We start from the raw sequence: 15,136 nt of genomic DNA on the forward strand, positions 1-15,136 counted from the left end.
CTCCCGCTGTGACGTCACATTCGTCTTGTCAGAGAGACATCATGGCGTAGCGATGTGGACCCGTAGCTTCACTGGTGGACACGTAGAAGTTCACAAAAGAGGAAATCTCGACTTTTGGGAGTCACTGAAACGGGTAGACTAACAGCAAAGGTGAAATATTCCGTCGAGGGTTTCGGTAAGTGACTTTGTTATTTTTGTAGCGAGTTAAGTTCTACGTTAAACTTTCGTGTTTTTTAAAAAAAAAAAGAAAAAATCTGAGACACAGTTGGCTTTTGTGGCTCGTTTTCCACGTCGTATAACCACTGGAATGTCTCTTTGTCACTCTTTTTTTCTTTCCAAACTGAGATTGTAATAACGGTATCCAAAAGAGGTCGAGTTGAGTTGGCTAGCAATAGCAACAACGTTTATATTTGACTCGTTGCGTTTTAACACCGTTTAATTTCCGTGTATATTCACAATGTAACTTAAAACGTCTAATCCATCACAATGGACACCATTTTATGGTACAGTGTGTTTGTCTTCGTCTGGAGGGGGTTTTAAAGGCTTGTTGATGAACCAGATTACAGTAGACTACTAACTAACTAAAACTAGACTAGCTTGTACAACAGGGAAATGGCAATAATACTGTACTTGTTAACACTGCAATAGCCACGTGCAATACCCTACATACACGTGCGTTAATCCAGATATTAATCATGACTAATTACAATTTGTTGCCAGCACCCACTCCTCTATATTCTATTAGCGTTTTTGGCACATTACTTCATCTGTTCATCACTTGTTTTATTGTTTGTTTTATTGTTGTTGTTTCCACTGTGGATAGAGTATAATTGTTATGAATTATGTAATGGTAACATCAACAAACCACTATGATTCTAAAACTTTGATTTTCAGCAACATCTGGAGCGTAGGTGCAGATAAGTCTCTTAAGGGTGTGACTTTTCCTCAATAGTTATTTTTGGTTGGACTGCAAATATACTATATATAGACCATTGATAGTGGGAAAAAATGTAATGTCATTTCTAATTTTCATATTTTAGTTCATTTAATGAGCTACATCACAAAGAAACACTTGTCATTTTACACCAAGATTCTTCCACCTCACTCTCCACGTCACCCAGCGAGCCTCGCCAGCCAGGGCAGAGAGTCAACTCGCCCTGACCGTCCTTTGACTTTTTATTATGAAATGCATAATGGTAATGGTTTAATTTCATTTGAACATGCATCAGATTACAATTGAATGCATCACATAATCAGTTCACAGTTCCACATGTCCAAAAGCTTATTAAATCCTACCCCTCCATCTGGTACTTTTACAATCAGTAACTGTTACATTTGTTCACTTCCTGCTTTCGTAATTTTTTTTTTTTTTTTGTCATGTACCGCAGTACAAGGTAATATGATGATACAATGACATAATGGGTACCATAGTAAGTGTCAATATAGTGATATATATAGCACATCATGACTGGTTCAAGACTCTTCATCCTTGTATTTAGCAAACATCAACTGCTTGTATTGTTTCTTGAATTGCCTCATCGTTGTGCATTAGTTGAGGGTCTTACTCAATCCATTCCATAGTTTGATTCCACATACTGAAATGCTATGGCTTTTTAACGTAGTCCTAGCATATAAGTGTTTCAAATGTAGTTCTTCCCTGAGATCATATTTCTCCTCTCTTGTAGAGAAGTATTGGATGACATTTTTAGGTAATTGGTTATTTTTAGCCTTATGCATTATTTTTGCTGTTTGAAGATTAACTATATCAGCAAGTTTAAGTATTTGTGATTTTTAGAAATAAATGTATTGTGTTGTGTGCGAGCGTGACATGTTTTTGACATGGATTATTTAGTTTTTCTATTGATTTCTAGTTAAAAAGAAATGACAATAAGGAGTCTAATAATAACAGAGTCAACCGGTGATGACATTTAAAGGAGCTGACCATGTAGTGGCAAGCTAATAGGATGCTAACAAGGACGTTTTGTAATAAAAATACATAAAAAAATGTAGTTGCACTCATGCAGTGTATTAATAACGTGACAAGTCATGCGCCCTATTGCACGCTACTCGGAAAATATACACAAATTGAGGCATAATTGTTGATATTAATCAACTTTACGAGACAAATGAGTCAACTGAGTCTATTGACATTTAATTTAATCTGTTCAGTAGATCCCTGCTATTCGAGAGAGTCGTGTTCAAATGAGTCAAGCGGAGTGGTTTGAATGTAAAGAATGTGTTCTTCTATCCAACTTAAACAACTGACTGCTAAGACCTTCGGCATCCATACAGGCGGGGGACATTTTAGAAGATTTTAATCACATGGAATTCGAAAATAACGACAGAACTCATTTCCTATCTTTAGCCGGTGTATTTACATAACATAGTTAACATAGTTGCCTTGTGCGTTTGTTTCCTTTTTCAAATTTCATCTCCACCCTGCCATATAATTTGGCGATTGCTTGTATAAAATTAGTGATGACACAGTCAGCTTGGAAATAGGAGGTTATTCTCAGAGCAGGCGATCGGTATTTAGCAAATGCAACAATACAACTCAATGGTAAATGCAAGACAGTATTGTTAGTGTTGTGATGAGTTGCACTAAAAATACCAAATATAATAGATATAGACCAGGTTTCTCAAACACTCGGCCCACAGGCCAAATGTGGCCCGCATTACACTAGTTTGAGGCCCCCGCCTTGATATGAAAGTTTAATGTTAGTGCGGCCCGCGCAAGTTTGATATGGATGCTGTATGGTATCATGTACCCAGAAAAAATTATTACGTTTGATTAATGTTCATGTTAAAGGTTAAATAACTGTTAATAGTTATACTCCCTATCCGTGTGGAAGTGGTAAGTTTTTGGCTATTTAAGTTTAAAGGAAATAACTTGAAGGCTACCGTTTAGGTCGCTAGCTCTCTAGTTTGCAAGTTAGCATGTGTCTCAAGACCCCTGCAGTTGCGCAATATGTTGTAAATAAAAAGAGTATAAATGTGACTATAGTCGTGTTTTGTCATGTCTACAGGGCTCTAATAATGCTTTGTTCATTTTATTTTTTTATTTTATTCTTGATTTGTTTATTTATTTTTCATCTTATTTTGTGTAGAAAAATAAAAAAGATATTTGAGAACAGTGGAATGTTTTATCAGAGCTTTTATTGTAGAAAATTGGAACCAAAGCTAAGTTTTTTTTTAATTTTTTGTTTTTAATAAATGCGTTTTTTTTTTGTTTTTTTTTTGGAAAACCTGATGCGGCCCAGCCTCACCCAAACCCTAGCTCCAGTGGGCCCCAGGTAAATTGAGTTTAAGACCCCTGATATAGACTGTCTGTTGTGCACGGCACTCGTTCTGATTGTGGTGGACGTCGAGCCGCCTTTCACTGTGCGTGTGTATGCGGCCATAATGAGCAAATCAGGACACTGTGTCTTGCGCAACACCAAGGTGACAGGGATCAAACTAACAGCTAATCGAGATTAGTAGACTACATCCCAAGCAGGTCGCTTTAAAATAGCCTAGCGTAGCCTTTAAATACCGTATGTCTGAAGTTTTAGTGGGCCAAGTAAATTTGAACGTTATTCCTAAATTCTTATGTAGTGAAACCTAAATTCTTATTTCCTAATTCTTAAAGACCAGTGGCACATTGACGTCTGCATGATTTATGGGAAAAAGTAAAATTCCTCTCTGGTTAGACTGTTTTGTTTTCAGTGTTTGATCCCCAGCTGTGTGTCAGTAAGAATCACGTCTGCTGCGAGACAGGGGGCCCTAAAGCTATTGTTTTTTTGTTTTTATTTGTGCAGAGGCAGCCAGTGTCACACACAGATTGAAGCTTTCCTTTAGACAAAAGGAATACTTGAGCTGTCTTGTGTGTTCGATGCTGGCAGGGCTGCTCTCTGCCTGAAGGAACCATCGCTGATGGACTTGAAAGGCCATTATAGTGGTCAACTCTTTCATTTGTTTGTTATCGCTCTCTCTCTCTCTTTGCATGTCTTTAGAAATGATGTCCGATGGGTTTGTTTGGAAGCACTCTGGATCTGAGTAAAGGAACGCAAAGGGTTATTTCACATACCGTGTGTAGTGTTGCGTTACTTTTCCCCTACCCTTGAGTCAAAACACCCTGCTAGCAGTAACAATGATGCTCTCTGTGTTATGGCGGCTCTTAGAGCGACTAGCAGAGACACAGACAGAAGGACTTTGTTTTTGAGATGCCTGCATATTCAGACTTTAAGAGATGTCTCCTTTTATAGGCGGCGTGCACAGATGGGATATTTACTAGGGGTGGAACGGAACGAGTACTGGTACTGGTTCTTGTTCGTAGTAATGGCTAGTGGTGTAAGAAAATATTGTTTCGGTGATATATCGCGATACTTCGTTCCATGATACTGTATCGATATTAAAAAGTATGATATGGATATTTTTAGGCTTTTATCATAGACTGTATATCAGGGGTCTCAAACTCAATTTACTTGGGGGCCACTGGAGCTTGGGTCTGGGTGAGACTGGGCCGCATCAGGTTTTCCAAAAAAAACCAAAAAAAACGCGTTTATTAAAAACAAAAAAAATTTAAAAACTTCGTTTTGGTTCCAATTTTCTACAAGAAAAGCTCTGATAAAACATTCCACTGTTCTAAAATATCTTACTTTTTATTTTTCTACACAAAATAAGATGAAAAATAAATAACAAATCAAGAATAAAGAAAATCAATCAATCAGTAATAAATAAATAAATATAATAATAATAATAAAACGGCAAATAATAAAAACTTAAGAAACCACATATAGTTGGTGGGTAGACAAATTATTTTTTTCAGATTAAAATGAACAAAGCATTATTAGAGCCCTGTAGACATGACAAAACACGACTATAGTCTCATTTATACTCTTTTTATTTACAACATATTGCGCAACTGCAGGGTCTTGAGACACATGCTAACTCGCAAACTAGAGAGCTAGCGACCTAAACGGTAGCCTTCAAGTTATTTCCTTTAAACTTAAATAGCCAAAAACTTACCACTTCCACACGGATAGGGAGGATAACTATTAACAGTTATTTAACCTTTAACATGAACATTAATCAAACATAATAATTTTTTCTGGGTACATAACAGCATCCATATCAAACTTGCGCGGGCCGCACTAACATTAAACTTTCATATCAAGGTGGGGGCCTCAAACTAGTGTCCTGCGGGCCACATTTGGCCCGCGGGCTGCGTGTTTGAGACCCCTGCTGTATATGGTATTTATTCAAGTGCAGACACGGCAAAGGTTCATTTCTGAAATATCGCCTTGTTAACAGTATCGTGATATATCGTATCGTATCGCCAGATTCTTGCCAATACACACCCCTAGTAATGACAGTGTTAGTTTTTGTGTTGGGGGGGTATTCCAGGAACTAAGGGCAAAGTGGGATTCCCTGTAATTTAGGTTTTCTTTGTGCGCCACTGCACATGATGATGCACACACAAAAGGTCTTTACACTTATTAAGTGGGGACTGACGCATCAACAGCTGTCTGTCTGATGAGCGCGTCTGGTCTTGTATTTGAAGCATTTTTGCCGTCTTGTGTAAGACACCCCCCCCCCCCCACTTATGTTGTCATGATTCTTAAAATACCATCTCAAATTTTGTTTTGGTGTATTCAAAGTTTGTTGGCATCTGATCTTAAGGTAGATTTTTGCTACTCTGGAAAATGTTACGATTGAATGATGATACAGTTGATTTAATATTGCAAGCTTGTTGCTGCTATATTAGGAAAGCAGGAAGTGAACAAATGAAACAGTTACTGATTGTATAAAAGTACCAGATGGAGGGGTAGGATTTAATAAGCTTTGCTTCTTCCTACTCCTTTTGGACATGTGGAACTGTGAACTGATTATGTGATGCATTCAATTGTAATCTGATGCATGTTCAAATGAAATAAAACTATTACCATGTGTTATTTTTTTTTCTCATAATTTAATCTCCAAAAGGGGGGGTGCTGCAAAAAAAAAGTCTGGGAACCACTGAGTTAACTGATCCATTTTAATGCCTGGTACAACTAAAGGTACATTTCTATGGACAAATACGATTATTATAACAAAAATAGCTTTAATCTAGCAACTTCCAGATTTTATTATTTTTTTATACGGCCCAAAATAACCTCTTATGACCTATTTTTGTTGTCATCACTACATGAAACTGAATCATTTTTTCCATGACGGTATGTGCAAGCGCACACACCATACTAACATGTTAATATGGTGGTAAAATAAGTACACACCCAAAATAGTCTGTATCAATAAAATGGACTTAAATGAAAGGCATCACTATTGTACTGGTACTGACTATGTACTGGTTCACAACTCTCAATTTTTTTTTAGTGGATGCTTATTTTTACATAAAGTGGAAAAGTTATCCACAGGAATGCTGAAATAACAGCGTTAGGTCTGTGGGTGGTTTCCATAAAGTTTGAAAATGTGTCCCAGTGTTGGACACTCCCAGCATGTGAAGCAGCCAATTGAATGGTGTACTGTATATGTGTCAGAAACCAGTATAAAATGTCGTCAGAATTGGGTATAAATAGCTGCAGTGTTCCCAAAGAGATGGAAATGTGCATGCATGCTAATGAGTCCAGTGCATGTGTGTTGTGTTGGTCCCTGCATGGGCCTACTATTCAGCCTTTTGATAAGCCATAATAATCGGACCGCTATGCTTTTGCTGGCAAATGTTCACGACTGGGACATTGAAATGCATCTTGACTTTCAGTTCAAGTGGCGACTGTTCTATTCAAGATGCTCAGCATATTTTTTGCTGTTTTTGTCTCTCCAGAGAAGAGCCAGAATATTCCCATTCAATTACAGAAAAATAATTCAATTTATGATTTTTTTTTCTCCCCCTTAGATTTATCAGTGACTGAAGATGATGGCGGATGCCAGCGACATGTTGGCAGCTGCTCTTGAGCAGATGGATGGCATTATAGCAGGTAATCTTTGTATCCACAATGTGTATATCACCATAAGTCAGGGGTCTCAAACTCAATTTACTTGGGGGCCACTGGAGCTAGGGTCTGGGTGAGACTGGGCCGCATCAGGTTTTACAAAAAAAACGCATTTATTAAAAACAGAAAAATGAATAAACTTTGCTTTGGTTTCGATTTTCTACAATAAAAGCTCTGATAAAACATTCCACTGTTCTCAAATATCTTACTTTTTTTTCTACACAAAATAAGATGAAAAATAAATCAACAAATTAAGAATAAAGAAAATCAATCAGTAATAAATAAATAAATATAATAATAACAATAAAACGGCAAATAATAAAAACTTAAGAAACCATATATAGTTGGTGGGTAGACAAATTATTTTTTCAGATTAAAATGAACAAAGCATTATTAGAGCCCTGTAGACATGACAAAACACGACTATAGTCACATTTATACTCTTTTTATTTACAACATATTGCGCAACTGCAGGGTATTGAGACACATGCTAACTCGCAAACTAGAGAGCTAGAGACCTAAACGGTAGCCTTCAAGTTATTTCCTTTAAACTTAAATAGCCAAAAACTTACCACTTCCACACGGATAGGGAGTATAACTATTAACAGTTGTTTAACCTTTAACATGAACATTAATCAAATGTAATATTTTTTTCTGGGTACATGATACCATACAGCATTCATATCAAACTTGCGCGGGCCGCACTAACATTAAACTTTCATATCAAGGCGGGGGCCTCAAACTAGTGTCCTGCGGGCCACATTTTGGCCCGCGGGCCGCGTGTTTGAGACCCCTGCCATAAGTGCTCCTGGAGAGCACATCTGCCGAGCTCCATTTTATTTTCAGAGAGATGAGCAGTCATGTTTTATTGTGTCTCTTATATATGTTGTGTATCTTTATATTCATGTTCACGAGTGATGCTGTATTGTGAATCAGTGAAGGAACTGATGTCGTTGTGCTTAGGGCATCACATAACAACACATAACAGGATTGCAATTGACAACATCAGTACAAGAATTCAATATTTCAAAAGGTTAAACATTAACAATATATGCTTATTGATTATTATTGAGCTCTATAAAGAACAGCAAGCGGTTTAAAACTGTACTCTTCCACTGGGTATTCAACTTCCTTCTCAACACCTCCAGGCTCCAAGGCTCTCGACTACTCCAATGGATTGTTTGACTGTCAGTCACCCAGCTCTCCTTTCATGGGCAACTTGCGTGCTCTTCACCTTCTGGAAGACCTTCGAGGTATCCTGGAGTTGCTGGACAACGAGGGAAGAAACAGTCTCCGCTGCCAGATCCCTGACTCCACCGCCGAAAATCTAGTCGAGTGGCTACAGGGTCGCCTGGTGAGAGCCTCTTAGCCACAAAATGTATTTTTGTCTCAGTTGCGTCGTCTCAGTGGAATTTAGTCCCTTACATCTAGAAACACTGTAAAAAAAACGTCTCTAATTATTGTGCTTATACTTCATGGTGATGTCATATTTTCCGACAGGATGCATGATAATTTTCAGATTTATGTTAATTTTCCACTTTATTAAGTATATCCCACCACTTGTTGGAAACCCATTTAAAACCCAATGTTGTTTATTTGCCTTAGCACATCTTGCTTAAAAGTGCTGCCAAGGTCCGTTATTGCAAAAAGGCAGACAGACATTAATTAATGAATTCGACAACCACATTATTTGCTAAGTGGAAACATGACTGCCCCATTTGTGGAGCTCCACAGGAATGCGAGATAACGGTTTTGTCTTTTGTCACAAGAAACTGACTTGTTGGGGAATGTAAATTTCGTGCCTGGGAAAGACGTGGACAAGGATGAAGAGTCTTGAACCAGTCATGATGTGCTATATATATCACTATATTGACACTTACTATGGTACACATTATGTCATTGGATGGTCATATCACCTCCTACGTCGGTATGTGACAAAAATAAAAAATACATTAAATTAAAAAAAAATTAAATGTAATTATATCAGAAAGCAGGAAGTGAACAAATGTAACAGTTACTGATTGTAAAAGTACCAGATGGAGGGGTAGGATTTAATAAGCTTTGCTTCTTCCTACTCCTTTTGGACATGTGGAACTGTGACCTGATTATGTGATGCATTCAATTGTAATCTGATGCATGTTCAAATAAAATAAAACCATCACCATTTCTCTCCCTGTAGCCCAATGGACACATCTCTGTGGGTGGGGGTGACCACTACCAGGAGAGGCTTACCCGGCTAGAAAGTGATAAGGAGTCCCTGGTTCTTCAGGTCTGATCTGAGCTCACAAAGTCCACAAATACACATTTTTTTCCTTTTTAAATCATTTTAATAAGTGATATCCCGTCTGCAAGCAGGTGAGTGTGCTTACAGACCAGGTGGAGGCTCAGGGAGAGAAGATTCGGGACCTGGATTTGTGTTTGGATGAACACAGGGAAAAGCTCAACGCCACTGAGGAGATGCTACAACAGGTTACATTTATGCTGTCGTTATTTTTATATCCTCGTTATACTTACCGGTATTTTTACTTTTCCTCATATCCGTCTTCATTTTTCTTTTGTAGGAGCTTCTGTGCCGAACAGCTCTGGAGACCCAGAAGCTGGAGCTGATATCGGAATTATCCAATTTAAAGTTGAAGCAGAATTCTTTGGAGAAAGAGAGACTGGAATTTGATGAAAGATTTCGGGACAGTGAGGTATGCTTAGACAGGAGAAGTCTTTGTGTGCTTTTGAGTTCTTTTGCAACTCCCCTATCCCGACCCCCAAAACACACACACACACGCTCAGCCACCCCCCACCCACACACACACACCAAATAGACATTGATTCATGTTGGCACCTGTGTGGGAGAGGAACAGCTTTTTTTCAAAGTTTCAAAGCAGCTGCATGCTAACCTCAGGAAAATGCCAACATTCCCAAAACAAGGGATGTGGTGCATTTGATTTTAGCAATACGGTTATCAGAATGAATGCAATGAAACTGTTGATATTTATAGGTTATCACATGGTTTGTCTGGTATCAGGCCAGGTATCAGGCCCCCAAATGTCAGTATCAGGCTTACAGTGAAGAAAATAAGTATTTGAACACCCTGCTATTTTGCTATTTCTCCCACTTAGAAATCATGGAGGGGTCTGAAATTTTCATCGTAGGTGCATGTCCACTGTGAGAGAGAAAACTAAAAAGAAAAATCCAGAAATCACAATGCATGATTTTTTAACAATTTATTTGTGTGATACAGCTGCAAATAAGTATTTGAACACCTGTGTATCATCTAGAATTCTGACCCTGAAAGACCTGTTAGTCTGCCCATTAGAAGTCCACCTGCACTCCATGTATCATCCTGAATCAGATGCACCTGTTTGAGGTCGTTAGCTGCATAAAGACACCTGTCCACCCCATACAATCAGTAAGACTTTAACTTGTAACATGGCGAAGACCAAAGAGCTGTCCAAAGACACCAGAGACAAAATTGTACACCTCCACAAGGCTGGAAAGGGCTACGGAGCAATTACCAAGCAGCTTGGTGAAAAAAGGTCCACTGTTGGAGCTATCATTAGAAAATGGAAGAAGCTAAACATGACGGTCAATCTCAATCGGAGTGGAGCCCCATGCAAGATATCACCTCGTGGGGTCTCAATGATTCTAAGAAAGGTGAGGAATCAGCCCAGAACTACACGACAGGACTTGGTCAATGACCTGAAAAGAGCTGGGACCACCGTTTCCAAGGTTACTGTAGGTAATACACTAAGACGTCATGATGTGAAATCATGCATGGCACGAAAGGTTCCCCTGCTTAAACCAGCACATGTCAAGGCCCGTCTTAAGTTTGCATATGACCATTTGGATGATACAGAGGAGTCATGGGAGAAAGTTTTATGGTCAGATGAGACCAAAATAGAACTTTTTGGTCATAATTCCAATAAGCGTGTTTGGAGGAAGAAGAATGAAGAGTACAATCCGAAGAACACCATCCCTACTGTGAAGCATGGGGGTGGTAGCATCATGCTTTGGGGGTGTTTTTCTGCACATGGGACAGGACGAGTGCACTGCATTAAAGAGAGGATGACTGGGGCCGTGTATTGTGAGATTTTGGGGAACAACCCCCTTCCCTCTGTCAGAGCATTGAAGATGGGTCGTGGCTGGGTCTTCCAACACGACAACGACCCGAAGCACACAGCCAGGAAAACCAAGGAGTGGCTCCGTAAGAAGCATATCAAGGTTCTAGCATGGCCCAGCCAGTCTCCAGACCTGAACCCAATCGAAAATCTTTGGAGGGAGCTCAAACTCTGTGTTTCTCAGCGACAGCCCAGAAACCTGACTGATCTAGAGAAGATCTGTGTGGAGGAGTGGGCCAAGATCCCTCCTGCAGTGTGTGCAAACCTGGTGAAAAACTACAGGAAACGTTTGACCTCTGTAATAGCAAACAAAGGCTACTGTACCAAATATTAACATTCATTTTCTCAGGTGTTCAAATACTTATTTGCAGCTGTATCACACAAATAAATTGTTAAAAAATCATGCATTGTGATTTCTGGATTTTTCTTTTTAGTTTATCTCTCTCACAGTGGACATGCACCTACGATGAAAATTTCAGACCCCTCCATGATTTCTAAGTGGGAGAAATAGCAAAATAGCAGGGTGTTCAAATACTTATTTTCTTCACTGTATATTGGCACTTGGGTGGGCATGATACTGGGCAGACAAACCATGTGATGATCTTATTATCACATACTATTTAATCATGAGCTTATTATCACATACTATTTAATCAAAAGACCATTTTGTTTCCAGAAAATGTTCAGTTTATTACATGTATTATATCTAAACAGTGTAAACACAACAATTGCAAAAATATTTCAAAAATAAGATTTTATCAACAGTCTTATCTTATCAATGTCTGACAATTAAAGTTCCATTAATCAAGTTTGGGTTTTTTGGTGACCGCAGAAGCACTAGGCACTAAGCACTCGTGTGCTGTTCTCTGATTGGTTGTTTCACGAGCACGATACCAGAGCAGCACGCTCTGAGTGGACAGCTACGGGGGCTGATACTGGACATGGTTAAACTCTATATTTTATCAGTATCACTGCAGTATCATTTCGGCCTTTTCCCGTATCATTCATGGGCGGTTTCTAGGGTACAGGGACAATTAATATTGTAGTATGTGATAATACAACATATTATATTGAACAGCTACTAGTAATGTGGAACATTTCGCAATTTCTACACAATCTGCTTGTTAAGCGTTTGTACTTCTCTGGTTTCTATTGAAGTTGAGTTTCCTCCTATTTCAGGATTTGATTCTGGAAATTAACGAACTGCGGTACAGACTGACGGAGCACGAGAGTGAAAAGCAACAATATGAAAAGAAACTTAAAACAACAAAGGTAAGTTGTTTTAAATGCAAACTATTCTCGACTCGCGTTTGCTTTTCATTGGCTTGTACTTCCTAATTCCCGTTACTGTACCATTCCAAGTAAAACATAATTTAAGGTCTGTCATATTCCATCACTTCAAGGTACAGTAGATTTCCACATGGAGGGTGTGTCTCGATCAGATTATCTTCATGCATTTTTTTTATTGTTTATTGTTTTATTCATTTTTTTATTGTCAGCAGTGTGGATGCAAATCCAACCATACCACGACTGTGCATGGTGTATTTATACATTTTGGTCTGCATTGGAGGGTCCTACCCAATTACATGTGTAAACACTGCCTAAAATAATCAGACTATACTATGCAACTTTGACAATTTGGTATAAGATCTATCAGCACTGTTCCCAATAGACTTCTACACCACTATGTACATCTGTGTAATACTTGCTTTTATCACATACTACAGTATTAATTGGCCCTGTACCCTAGAAAGCGCCCATGAATGATACGCCGAAAAAGGCCGAAATGATACTGTGTCAAAGCCCAGGGCAGTGATACTGATAAAATATAGAGTTTAACCATGTCCAGTATCAGCCCCCGTAGCTGTCTGCTCTGGTATCATGCCCGTGAAACAACCAATCAGAGAACAGCACACGAGTGCTTAGTGCCTAGTGCTTCTCCAGTCACCAAAAAACCCAAACTTGATTAATGGAACTTTAATTGTCAGACATTGATAAGATAAGACTGTTGATAAAATATTATTGTTGAAATATTTTTGCAATTGATTAGATATAATACATGTAATAAACAAAATGGTCTTTTGATTAAATAGTGCATGATAATAAGATCATGATTAAATACTATGTGATAATAAGATCATCACATGGTTTGTCTGGTATCAGGCCAGGTATCATGCCCCCAAAGTGTCAGTATCAGCCCAAGACCGAAGGTACTGATACTGGCACTTGGGGGGCATGATACCTGGCCTGATACCAGACAAAACATGTGGTAACCTATAATTATAGTCAGTATAGTTACTCCAGACTCCATTCACTGTGCAATATCTGATCAACCTCCATGTGCAATATTAAGGGCTCTAAATGCAATATACTAAGTTCTATGTGAAGTATTATTACTTCATAATTATTAACTCACTTAGCAAGATCTCAGTGTATATAGACATAGTCATATATCTCATTCGTTTCATATTATCTACATACTGTATTGTATATAACTCTGGGGAAAAACTGTTGATTTTGTTAATACTTGGGTTGTTTATATTGTTTGTTTTTCTACATTGTGTATTTTGTACTGCTTAACTGATTCTGTGCTCTTGCTGCTGTGCAATACAAATTTCCCCACTGAGGGACGAATACAGGCATATCTTATCTTATCTTATCTTTAATAGGGCTCGACAATAACGATGTACCGATGGCCCGGGGCAAGTTAAAACAAAATTCGGGGCAAGTAAATCCAATCAGTGATATTCCCGTCGGGCAAGTGCACTTTGGCATGTCATACTGCCAAGAGTTTTTTTTTTTTTTTTTTTTAAAGCGGTTCTTGTTGGGTGTTGGTAAAACACGGACTGCGTAATTCCGGTGGTAATTTGCAAACCAATCCTTGCAAATCTTGAAATGAACCAATCAGAATCATTTATTTAGGCCACAGTCCGCGTTCAACCCACACCCGTTCTTGTTCGCGATCGACCAATCAGAGATCGTCTAATTTTTCAACAACTTCTGAAGGAAAACAGCAAAAACTGATGAAAATTAGATGATATCATTATGGCAGTTTTTTTTTTTTTCATTTTACATGGGGCAATTTCGGGCAAGTAGTTCTCACCTTAAGGTTTCCCCATTGGGCAAGTCATTTTTGTTTTTAATGTCGAGCCCTGTTTAAATTCAACGATTGGGGCGTTGTTAATCATACATTCAATACATTGATTTATAGTTTCCATCCCTAATACAGAGACCGTCGGTCCCTCTTTGTAAGAAGTGTTTCAACTTTTCTGGGCAAACAAGATGTTTGCATTCATGCGGGAAATGGCGTCCATTCAAAGCGATGTTAAGGTCAGCGGTCACTAATGTTAGATGAAAGGGCTCTTCTGGTGTTTTAAGGTGAGGGCGTTCTTCAAACCAAACCTCGTGCGAGCATGCCTTTCTGGACCTTTTGTGCACTGAACCGCAAACTTACTGGAACATGTTGGATTTCCTGAACCGTTCCCACAAAGGTGGAAGCATAGTATTGCCTGAAATGTCTTTGAAAAATAAACATGTAATTAGGATTTAAGCTGTTTTAAAAGGGCACCTCCCTTGAGAAATAATTAAATTAAAGAGCATGTGTCCAAATACTATTGTCTTTCTTTCACATTTTCTCTCATTGTCTTGACTTTCTTTCTCTACCGCTAGTCGTTAATGGCAAAGCTTTCTAGCCAGAAAATCAAAATGGGCCAGATGCAGTATGAGAAACAGAGGAAGGAGCACAAACTGCTGGCTCTGAAGGTTTGGCGTTTCTCAGGAATCAACTGTTGTGTCTGCTGTATCATTATAGGTTTGGCCTCTCCCTTCCTTCGGCTCCTCCTCTGTTTTTATTTTTAAGGATGTCAAAACAGTTTCAGTGACCTTGCAGCCTTTCTTTTGAGCTTTAACCCTTTTAACCCAACATTTACAGAAAGTACAAGTAGAAATTCAGACGGCAATTAAACACAGATCCCTTGCTTAAGTTTTGTTTTTTTGTGCCTGATTCCTGCTCTGATCCTACGATATTTGCTTTTGTGATGTGTCCCTGAATGA

The 15,136-nt window shown here is 38.6% G+C and overlaps 1 protein-coding gene across 10 annotated transcripts in view; it reads left to right on the forward strand.

The window, feature by feature from the left end:
• ppfibp1b (PPFIA binding protein 1b) overlaps positions 1 to 15,136 on the forward strand; it is a 28,967-nt gene continuing 13,831 nt past the window's right edge. For 6 of the 10 annotated variants that reach the window (XM_078795237.1, XM_078795307.1, XM_058076190.2 and 3 more), the window contains exons 1-8: positions 1 to 175; positions 6,875 to 6,956; positions 8,120 to 8,325; positions 9,151 to 9,240; positions 9,327 to 9,440; positions 9,533 to 9,664; positions 12,263 to 12,355; positions 14,753 to 14,845. In XM_078795237.1, the coding sequence (XP_078651363.1) occupies positions 6,893 to 6,956; positions 8,120 to 8,325; positions 9,151 to 9,240; positions 9,327 to 9,440; positions 9,533 to 9,664; positions 12,263 to 12,355; positions 14,753 to 14,845 (792 nt within the window). In that variant the 5' untranslated portion in view covers positions 1 to 175; positions 6,875 to 6,892. The remainder of the gene's footprint in view (positions 176 to 6,874; positions 6,957 to 8,119; positions 8,326 to 9,150; positions 9,241 to 9,326; positions 9,441 to 9,532; positions 9,665 to 12,262; positions 12,356 to 14,752; positions 14,846 to 15,136) is intronic. The other 4 variants (XM_078795372.1, XM_058076194.2, XM_078795409.1 and 1 more) reach the window with 1 other exon arrangement.

Source organism: Doryrhamphus excisus, linkage group LG1, assembly GCF_037039965.1.
Source record: "Doryrhamphus excisus strain RoL-2023G ecotype Guam linkage group LG1, RoL_Dexc_Guam_v1.1, whole genome shotgun sequence".
Taxonomy (NCBI): Eukaryota; Metazoa; Chordata; class Actinopteri; order Syngnathiformes; family Syngnathidae; genus Doryrhamphus; species Doryrhamphus excisus.